The 11,281-nt window shown below is 39.6% G+C and overlaps 1 protein-coding gene across 5 annotated transcripts in view; it reads left to right on the forward strand.

Annotated features, from left to right (window-relative positions):
• Nucleotides 1–11,281, forward strand: part of GTF2E1 (general transcription factor IIE subunit 1) — a 59,160-nt gene that overhangs the window by 5,428 nt on the left and 42,451 nt on the right. For 3 of the 5 annotated variants that reach the window (XM_026065491.1, XM_026065493.1, XM_026065494.1), the window contains one exon: nucleotides 3,342–3,819. In XM_026065491.1, coding sequence (XP_025921276.1) covers nucleotides 3,372–3,819 — 448 coding nt within the window. In that variant the 5' untranslated portion in view covers nucleotides 3,342–3,371. Of the gene's footprint in view, nucleotides 1–98; nucleotides 1,703–3,341; nucleotides 3,820–9,986; nucleotides 10,045–11,281 lie in introns of those variants that run through there. The other 2 variants (XM_026065495.1, XM_026065492.1) reach the window with 2 other exon arrangements.

Raw genomic sequence — 11,281 nt, forward strand, 5'->3', positions numbered from 1 at the left:
ATGGGACTAAAAGTCTCCAGTGAAAGAAAAGAAATAGCAATTATTTAAAATAGCAATTGTGTTAAAACTTCTGACCCCACTAGCTAGTAAAACTGTTTCTAGTACTTGACACTAAGAAATATTAAGTTTCTAACTATTGGTGAAAATCAAGGGAAAAGTGCATAAGCTTAAACAAGTTTTGCTTGTCCTTTGCCAAGTCCTTTGTAGGTCTTTAAGTTTAAGCTGTTCAAGTGCATTGTTCATGGAATTATACCTTAAGCCTGTTTTAAAAGTTGCATCTTGTGTGGAAATCTGCAACCCTCTTATCAGTGAGTGTCTTGCAAAGAAAATGCTTTCCACCTGTGCTCTCAGGTAGATATCTAGGGTGAAATGTTCTTGTTTGAAACAGCTTTTCTCTCTCTCTTTTTTTTTTTTTTTTGGTAACAAGTGATCATCTCCTACAAGATGTTTTCCCAATCTTTTCCACAAGGATGTTTTAGGGGCCAAAGGATTGGTCAGGAGAGAGGATTTTTTGAGATCAGCATTTTTTTAAAGCATCTTATCTTTCAAAATTTGACAAATTTAGCCTGTTTTGGGGTGCCATTCTTTATTTAAAATTGTTATTTACATAAGTTTTATACTGTGCCTAAACTCTGAATAAGTACAATTAAAGAATTTGAATGAATAAATGCCTCTGGCCAGATTCTGCATTCACATTGTTTTATAGTATCAGTAGGTTCCTGGCAGATTCGGTCAAAAGCAAGATTTAGCTTTAAGTGATAAGATTGTCCCTGAAAATCAGTTTCATTTTGCTGTTGTTTTTATAGTGTTCTGTGACTGTATACAGATTGAATCTTAGAGTTTTAAAAATACTGTATTGCTATCTATGGTGAGACACCCTTTGTTGCTAACGCTTTTATCTTTACCAACCTTAACAAGAAGCTCCATAAAAATGTTCTTTGTGTTATAGATGAGCCATTGTGACATGTAGAAGAAGCAGTTAAATGACTCTAGAAGTACTTGTTTCTTGGCTAATTCATGCCATGATAAGCACATCTTAGTTTAATTTCTTTTTCAGAAAAGTTGGAAATAGATGTACAGGAACTGTTGTCCCTCAGCTGGTTGGCAGGCTGAGAAGGGCTTAATAGCATTTGGTGTTATGTTAAAGGGAACATTTGAAAGAGGAAGGGTTTTAGAAGAAATGAATAAAAGCAATTTTTCTAATTGAAAGGTGGAAAAGACAGGACAGCTTTAATTTACTTAACCATTGAGCTCCACAATATGAAGTCTAATTGTTTGCAATTGCACTGACTCTAACTCTTGGGAGGACCAGCCCTTCTCAGTTGCAGAAGAGGAGTAAGAGAAGAGTGGGGATTCAAGAAAAAGTGTCAGTGAGTGATGTTTCTTGAAGGTTTTGAGTGCAGTGCAGTATTCTTGCGCAAAGAAATGAAATCAAAGCAGGTTATTGGGTTAAATGGTTAGAATGTTTTAAGTAGTCATAGCTGATGGAAGTGAGTCAGCAGCTGCTTAGTTACACCTAGAGCTTGGTGATTCCAGGGGGATGTATTATTGGTGTGGAGACCATAGAAAACTTCTGTGGTGATGTTTGTCAGAAGGAATATTAGGTGTTTTATGGTAGTGATGAAGAAAATGGGACTTCCATCCGGCTTCTTTCTTCTACTGTCAATCTCTTTCCTGTATTTGAGACTTGATTGCTGGGAAGGTATGTATTCAGTGTGTAAAACATCTAACAGATGTAAAAATTGAGAATGGCAGGATTTTACTATTTATATTGGATCACCAATAGAAATTGTTTAGTGCTGAAGAACAAACAGAACTTCAGGTCTTGTTTCCCCCTCCCCCCCCCCACCTCCAGTTGAAGGAACCTTTCACTGAAGAAATGGCTATTCATATCCTAAAGGAGCATAAAAGTTGCGTGCTGAAATAGGAGACTATTCAGTTTTGTGTGGAAAAGTAACTGGAAATACTAACTTCTGAATCAGTGCTTCAAAAACACCTATAATAGTCCACATTTGTCTTGAACCTTTCATACACTGAAGCCAAAGTGCATTATGGATGGAGGGGAATTTTATTATTGCTTACAGATGGGTAGTCTTGAAAGAATAGAGGGGAAAATGCACAAAGCCACCTTGTGAGATCACAGTAAACCTTTGCTCTGTGCCGTATTGAGTTGCTCTCCTTTTCCACTGGACAAAATTGATTACTTTAGAAGGGTCGCTGCTGTGAATTGTATGCTAGGATTTGGTTCTCAGCTACAGTTTCTTATATCTATGTGAGATGTGATAATAGAATGAATTCCTTGCCTGATACGTAAATGCTTCTGTGACATACAAGGGAATATAATTGCCATGACCATTTATGCCATTTCATGTTAAACTGAAGAAAAATGAAGTAAAATATATTATTTTCTTTAGAAGTTATTGCCTTGTTACAGACAGGACAGTAAGTTTTCGTGACTAACTCAAAGGATATGTTATTGACCTTTCTTACGCTTCTAACATTACTTCATTCCTTTTTTTTTCCTAAACAGATCCATCGCTTCATGTTCACAAAGTCTTGATCTTTGTTTATTTTATTATATTATCTCTGGGATTCTAAGGCCTGAATATAAGACCCTTTAAATGAGGGATCAGCCTTCTGGAAGGAAATGTTTACTCATCTAGGATCAAGGCTGAAGCTCCTTGTGATGTAGTGACTGATAGTGCTAATAGTTGTCATGCTGCAGACAGCTGACTATGATCTGTTTATCAAAAAGTAAGGAACAAGCCCATCTTTTTTTATGGCACATCTGGGAGCCTTTGCTGAATGTGTACCCACCTGTAGTAGCAAGCTGTTCTCATGGAGGATCTCTGTCCAGTGATATCTGAGGAGTAGAAGCAGGCAGGCATATTTTTAATGTGATCTAGTGACATGAAATAGGGTATGAGACTGCTCTTTTGGGCTGTCTTAGGACCTTTGTTCTTGTAGTGTTTTTCTACTTCTCCCTAGCTACAAGTCTCAGCAGGTCACAAAGCTGTCTACTAGAGTTCTAGCTTTAAGACAGATTTCTTATGCCAGCTGCATTGGTTCTTGATGGGTAGTACAGAAATCTGCCAAGCATTATGGTAGCAGTTTCTTGTGCTTTCTTAAATTTCCACCATTTTGTTACAAATGAAAGGGGTCTAATTAGAAAGGTTTCTAATTTTACTTTTGTAGTGTTGGCATTCTTAACATCTAAAGAGCTTTCAGGGCTGGGGAAAGGGAGATGGAAAACAGCTCTTTTCCTTGTCTGTAGGTAACTGAATCAAAACTACTGAAGTCAGAAAACTAGCTAAAAATCCATATGCCTTTTTTTACTGCAGTATACATGAAGCTCAGGATCTGAACCTGATATGACTGACCCAGACGTCCTCACCGAAGTTCCAGCAGCTCTCAAACGCCTTGCCAAATACGTGGTTCGTGGTTTTTATGGCATTGAACATGCTTTGGCTCTGGACATTCTCATCCGGAACCCCTGTGTGAAGGAAGAGGACATGCTGGAGCTCCTGAAGTTTGACAGAAAGCAGTTGCGGGCTGTTCTCAACACTCTCAAGGGCGACAAGTTCATCAAATGCAGGATGAGGGTAGAGACAGCTCCAGATGGCAAAACTACCCGTCATAACTACTACTTCATCAACTACCGCCTTCTGGTTAATGTGGTGAAGTACAAGCTGGACCACATGAGGAGGAGGATTGAGACTGATGAAAGAGACTCCACCAATCGCGCCTCTTTTAAATGCCCCATTTGCTTCAGCACTTTCACAGATTTGGAGGCCAATCAGCTGTTTGACCCCAGAACAGGTAAGTGCCCAGGTAACAAAATGCTTTTGCTGTCTTTTGTCATGTAGGTGTCAGACTTGCAGGAAATGCAGTCTTATTCAGCACTGATAATTCTCATGAGTCCTGTGGGAGCTAGGGGGCACTATGTTTCTGCAGGTGCTAAATGTTTGAGCAAAATAAAAACAAACAAAAAAAAGGTACTTCAAATCATTGCTGTGACCTAATAAACAAGTCGCATTTTGCTGCCCTGCTGGTAGTTGAGTTTTGGTGATGGATGCAGTAGTTCTTATATAGTTGTACAGGCAATTAGCGATATTGGTGAAATGCATGCAGAAATGCTTGAGTAGTAGGCAATAGAGAAAGAGGTCTGTTATCACAATCAAATTCAAGGCAGAATAAAGCAGTCTGCCATTCTTGTCAGCTGACAGCTTTTCAATATAACCTGGTCTTGCCTGTAAACTGTGGCTTATTGGTAGTTTGCAGAAAGGATATGCATACAGTTTACTGTGATATGTGGAAAATCTGTAATTAAACATGAACATGCAAGGAGTGAGTTGTTACTGTTTAATTTTCTTTTAGCTATTTCATTATACTGCACAACCTTGTTTCCCCAGTGCACAGCACACTCATGAGTTAAGAGATTAGTCTTGTTCGTGATCGAGAATAAACAAGATTCCCCCCCCCCCCCCCCCAAGTATTTCCCTCAGTGGAGGTGCATATGTGCCTCATGCATATGAAACCACAATCTTTTGAGTGGCACTGTATGCTGGGGAAGTCCAAATACTTCGCATCTTCTCTGCCAAGGAGAAAAAAGAAAGCAGCTATAAAGTTTCCTCTGTTTCCACTGGCTACCCAAAGCAATGAGATGTGACCCAGTGAGTTCCTACTCTACTAGCCTAGTGTGCGATTATTTTGGGTGGGAAGATGGGGGTTGGGTGCCAGATGTCCACCTTCTGAATTAGTTTCTTAACTTTTCTTTTGTATTTTGTCCAATTTTACTGTTGGGGGGGGAGCAAAAGTCTGGAGAGTTCACAGAAATGTTGTAGGGTGGTGCTTTGTGTCAGTTATCACTGTGGGAAGCTATATAAATTCATTGTATAGTGGACTTGAAGCCTTTAATCTAGAGTTGCAGATGTCCCATCTGTTTTGGGGAAGGAAACTTGCCCACTTCCAAAGATCAAGAGCTATGCAACTCCTGTTACTTGAACAGCCCTGAAAAGGATATTTGTTACTAGAGAAAAGTGATCCACTAATTCCAATATCCTTTGTTGCTGTAACTCAGCACAGCTCTCTGAGCAGAAGTTGTTGCCTTGTGGAGCACCCAAACCAGCAGTGTCAGCATGGATTTTCTATACTGACCACTGTACTACACATGGTCTTTACAGTGGCATCTACAGTCATAGGTGTCAGGCCCAAAGGGAACAGTGCTTATGCTGTTTGCTTCAGTAAGGAAAGAGTAGAGCCTGTGCAGCGCACAAAAGTAGCTCTGAGTGTGAAACAGCCATCCTGTGTAGTTGGGAGTGTGAGATAGTCATCCCATGAGGACCTGTAACACCTCCACAGACAACTTCTCCAGGCCTATGTTGGTGTTGAGCTCCAAGAGCAAAGAACTGGCCCTTGTAAAAGATGCAGAAGACAGTAATGCTGGGAATTAACTTTGGCAGCAAAGCCAGATCAACCAATGTCTGTAGTATGGACACTGTCTTGCTACCTTCACAATGCAAAATCGTTCAGTGGCACACTGAGTTCTTGCAGTTACGCTGTTGGAAGGGTCAGGTGCTGTTTTCTCAGAAATTGTCTGTAGGTTCCATCTGTATTAAAACAAATAACGAGATAGCCAGCTTACATTTTCTTTCATGTCAGTAAGAACATACCTGTCTAGAATTTATGTAGCCTCTGTTTCTCCTTGTGTAACTTTCAGGTCAGTAACTTCATCTAGACAGTGCATGGTGATGTTGTTGACTCTCAGGAGCTTTCACATGGAATACCAGTTTGGATAGGGGCCTCACTGTTTAAGGGGTCATAGTAACTCCCTCCAAGCAATGAGATATCTGCTTGTCCTTTCCACTCTGAGTAATGCAATGGGCAATTTTTATGGTGAAAATGGCTGCTTTATGTCACAGTGGGTTGTACTGTCTGCATGGATTTTCTGCTCCTCTGCAATTCCATATTAGTAAAGAACTAAGATGTTTGGGTCTCTCCCAGGGAGAACTTGTGGACAAGGCATCTAGAAGAACCAGAGGTTTTGGGGCAGTGAGTAGCCATCCTTTTCCAAGGATGTCTTTTGCCCTTATTGGTGCTATGCATAAACCTCTCACTCATTGAAATTCATGGCAGACCAGCTGCTAAAGGGTAGCTGAAAGCCATATGAGTTTCAGTCACGGTGGACCTGAGCTGTTTCTGGACTGCAGCCATGTTGATAAAATTTTGTGAATTAAAATATCTGCAGGGCTGAAGTCCTTTAGTCCACAGAATAGGTAGAGCATGGAAAGCATCGTCTGCACTAGTCTATGCTAGGCTGCATGTAGATTGGCAATCTGTTGTTAAAAGACATCCTATTTTATCTGCTTCGTGGCTTCTTCCATGCCCTTGTCTCCCAGAGCTGGGGATAGTTAAGACTTCCTTGTTTCTTCTGTTTCTCTTTCCTCTTGACTAATTGAAACTCAAAAGTAATCTTTGACCAATCATTGTAGAATGAAGGAAGGGCTAGAAGGTGGATTCATCTCTTTTCCACTTCCTTATCAGTAATGGCAAAGAAGCTTCCAATGTCTCTCCATGCCTGTAATTATTCTGTAGCCATTTGTAAATTAGGAGTGCTTGTGAAGTCTGTCCATGACTTGGATTTACAGTGCTCACAGCATCTGTGTCTGTCTCTTGACTTTAGCAGGTCTGCTTCATATAGGTGACAGGCTGTCAAGTGGAGGGTTTTTTCAGCTCTGTGTTTTGCTCCATTTATGAACAGTTTTGAAATAAACTGAGGTGTTTATTTTTCACTAGAAGTCATTGTTATTGAAGTATTTGAAGGGTGGAAGTGTCTGCTGAGCAAAAATACTTCATAGTAAGAAGGGCAGGTTTTCAGGGTATAGAAAGACATGCTTTGGTTACTGTTCATCCAATTTATTAAGATGATATTTTTGAACAGATAGGCAGGTGTACTTCTCTTAGTGTTGGTGTATCTTAATTAAAAGATTCTGTATGGGACTGAGAAGTAGGGGTGAGAAATGAAAACCTGTGAAACTCCCCCCCCCCCCAAAAAAAAAAACAAAACAAAAAACCCACAATCTTAATTGCTCATGATCTGCCTTGAACAAAGGAAAAGTTGATTCATTATATTCCCTGAACATGGATGAGAGGCAGCATTTTGTTCAGGCTTTTTTTTTTCCCTGCAAGAAGTTTTTTAAGGAGCTGCAGAAGACAATCTTTTCCCTAATTGGATTGTTTTTACCCTTCACTGTGAAGTGCTATGCTGTACCTGTGCTAGTCTTATTGAAATTGAAATGTAACTAGTGGCCTTTTATACAGTAGAATTTGGCATTACTGTAGAGGCCTGCAGTGATGATTTAAAAGTTGCATTTATCTTTCAGGGCTTTTCCTGCACAAGAAGGTAAATATCCTAGAGTCTTTCTGGGTATGTGAGATGACTCTTCTTTCACTCAGCTAATTGCAATTAAAAACCATGTAGATTTCCAAAAGCAGAGGTCTTTTTCTTCAGAGGCAAATAAAACCTTGTTCTGGAACTACGCATGTACATGGTTTATTGCAAACAGGTTGAAGCTTCTCTGTAGTCAAAGTCAGAGAAATCAGTTGTCAGGATGCTGTTGCATAAGTCAAGTTATAATCTTCTTTGAATCACTAAAGCAGAAAAAGAGCAAGTGGGGGAAGAAATAATGAAGGATCACAAATTTTATGTTGAGTGTCACTAAAGTAATTTTAAGTGTAGATTTAAAGTGGTATAATTGTCTTTTTCAGAGTGTGACCTCCTAGTTTTTAAAATAATTTAATGATACTTTTTTCCATCCCTTTTTCTGCTATTGAACATCTCAATACAAAACTCCCCCCCCCCCCCCAAAAAAAAAACAAATTTATTATGTGGTTGAAGCTTGAACAAATTGTCTGGTACTTCTAGGAAGTTCAAGGATAGGAATGATAGGATGTTAAAGAAACTGAGTTGGGGAAAGTGAGGGTGAGAGAAACCTTGAATCTTGCTTCTTCCTCAGCTCACAAAGGGATCTTTTGAAAAGTGAAATGTGCAGTGCTGGAAGAGTCATTCTGTTGTATGATCAGTGAGTGCCTTCCAGCTGTAAGCACAGAATGCTCAGGTCATGAGTTTTGGACCCATCTATTCTAACTGAAGAGCTTAAACAGATCCCCAGATTTCACACTTTAGTGGCAGCTTTTACTGCTGCCTCTCTGGAAGCAGTACTATTGTCTTCTGCTTTTAAAGACAAGTAACTGGAACACTGTGTTTTTTATATTGCCAATGTTTATTTTAGAACCTTGGAGCAAAGCTGAGAAGAGCTTTCTGATTCCTGAGGTTGTACATTGTCATTTTTTCTATTGACCTGGCATTGCCTTTCATAGGAATTGCTGCAAACTGAATTGTTACACTGAGCTGACAGTTCTTACCCAACTTTGTTAACGTTTTGAGATCTACAGAAGGAAAAAATAATGCTACATGAATCAAAAGTGTTACTTTTAGTCCTGTATTTCTGATGGGATAACTGAGAAATGAAAAAGACTGTGATCTTCCCAGAAGACCCTATTACAAACAGTTGAAATACTGATCATTACCTTTGGTTTGTGTCATCATCTGCTGTCTGGCCTGTGCTCTAATACTTCACCACTCTGTTCTTTGTGCTGCGCACACGCTAGCAATTGTTGGAAGTTGCCATTGTGCTGCAGCCTCATGCAGGTGGAAAGCTGCAGCCATTCCTTTAAACAAGGTAAGGGCTGTCTCTTGAGGCAGAGATGTACGAGAGAGAATTTAATTGAATAGCGGTTTGAAAAGTCAGATGTTAAATGCGCATTGTGAATACAGCTGCTGAACTGTAGCTGTTTCTAGACCTTGGCTGACAACAGAACATAAGGAACACTGGGTTTTCAGGTGTTTTGTCTAGACATGGAAATTACTTCATCTGTCCCTTATGGAGACCTATGGGAAGAATTTTTTTCTCTGTGCTTTTAAATGTAGAAACTACAGAAATGTAGCTTCTGTTGGCCAGTTCCTGCAAGAGCGATCTAAATAACTCAATGCCATCACATAGATTGAATTTATTTTTGACATATTTGGAGAATAAATATGCACAAATATGTTCTTTTTCCCTTGCAAGTCATGTGTTCTTTGGAGGGCAGAGGGGTGGGACATGAGAAGCTGCATTTTCTTACACAGTAGAGGGTGCTGCCCTCTTCTTGCTATATATACAGATTTGGGCTGACGGATTTGTTAAATGTTACCAAACTGGAAATTATTTTCATATACTGTGTTCTGTAGCATGATTGATTAGGTCTGGTTGAGAAAGGTCTTTCTGATGTATCCTGTTTTCATACCCTAATCGCATTTGTAAATCTAGTGTAGTCCTAGAGTTGATTGTCAAATTCAAGGTCAATTTGAAAGAAACTACATGACTAGAAACTGCAAAGGAGAATAGGATTGAAGTGAAGGAGTGAGAGAAACAAGATCCCACAGTGAATTATACAGACCAGTATTAAGCTCTGGTTTGGGTTTTTGTTTTCTCATAGATTGGATTTCCTTCATTAAGTATTCTAAATACCAAACTGCATAAGGATATTTACCAGGGTAGCAAGGAACTTGATGTTAGAAAGCAAATATAAGGAATGATGTAGTAATTTTTTTTCTCTCTTCTCTTCTACCTTCTTAATGTAATTTTCCTGCAGTCTTGCATTTTCTTTAATTTCTGTTACTGTGGGACAGTACAGATATTAACAGCGAATTGTTACAACAGTTGGTTTTTCTTGCATATATCTGTACATTAAATTTCCTCACCATAAAATTCAGTTAGGTAAGACACGAATAATAGTGGAAAGAAGAGGATGGAAGGTATATAGGTAACATGAATTAGGAAGTTGATGATAGTATGTTCTTAATTGTGGTTATAATCACTAGATTCTTTTGCTGTTATTGGAAATCATAGCAGCTACCTATGTGCCTCCTCTTTTCCTTCCTACAGTTTGCTCCTGGTTTGGTGAATGCTTTGGATACTGCTACTGTTTGCCTGAAGATGCATGGTAATAGTAATGTACTGTGTGTTGGAAACCCTTTCTTATTCTGTGTGCTGATATTATAAACAGGGAAGAAGGGATTGAAGGTGGAAATAAGTTTTGTAGAAAGGAAGACAACACCTTGAATTTCATTTTAACCCTACTTGTTTTACTTTGTCCCATGTGTCGTTTGTGTACTTCATGGCAGAATTGCACATAACATGTTCAGAGGCTGGTTTTCTGTGCCTGTCACAAGGCAGCTTAGATTACATGAGGCAGCATCTATACAGCTGAGCTTCTGTATGGTTTGGGCCCTGTTAGGGATGTTAGAAATTTGACCAGTCTTTGATTGTGCCTTGATGTGTTGACTTCTGGAGCCACTGTGTTTTCTTCAGAGTGCTCAGCTTCTCACTTCATCCCCAATGAGCTATTCAGAACATGTCTGTCTTCTCTTGCTGTTTTGAATTTCCACTTCCTCAGGCAAATTCTGCACTAGCTTCAAATCTTCTTCCTCTGACTCAAATTACTCCTGAGCCTGTCCTATATATTTTTTTCTTATGCTTTTCCTTCTCCCTGCTCCCTTGCCTTTTCTTCTGCAGCTCTTGTGTCCATTTCTTATACATCCCTTTTTCTGTTCTCTCCCTTTCAGCTATCGAACACAAATCACTTAGCTTGAATATATCATGGAATAAATGGCTCTGTGTAGTCACTCCTATTTGTTTTTTGTGCTGTTGATTCTTGTTCTTAAATTCAATGACTTGTGGAACAGACATTCTGGATGGCTCTGTCTACTGTGCACTGCCATGTATATGCTGTTTAGTATTATTACTATAAAAATTTAAAGGCTTTACCAGGCAAAACTGGGACATAAGTCATCTTGTAAATTGGCATGCAAGAAACTTGCTGTGAAAAAAGGTTAGGAGCAATTCAGTTTCACAGAATCACAGAATCACTGAGGTTGGAAGGGACCTCTGGAGATCATCTAGTCCAAAAACCCTTGCTCAAGCAGGGTCACCTAGAGCACATTGCACAGGATTGCATCCAGGCACGTTTTGAATATCTCCAGAGAAGGAGACTCCACAACCTCTCTGGGCAACCTGTTCCAGTGCTCTGTCACCCTCTCAGTGAAAAAGTATTTCCTCATGTTCAGATGGAAGTGTCTGTGTTTCAGTTTGTGCCCATTGCCTCACGTCCTGTCGCTGGGCACCACTGAAAAGAGTCTGGTCCCATCCTCTCGACACCCTCCCTTCAGATACTTGTACAC

Source organism: Apteryx rowi, unplaced genomic scaffold (genome assembly GCF_003343035.1).
Source record: "Apteryx rowi isolate R43461 unplaced genomic scaffold, aptRow1 scaffold_228, whole genome shotgun sequence".
NCBI lineage: Eukaryota > Metazoa > Chordata > Aves > Apterygiformes > Apterygidae > Apteryx > Apteryx rowi.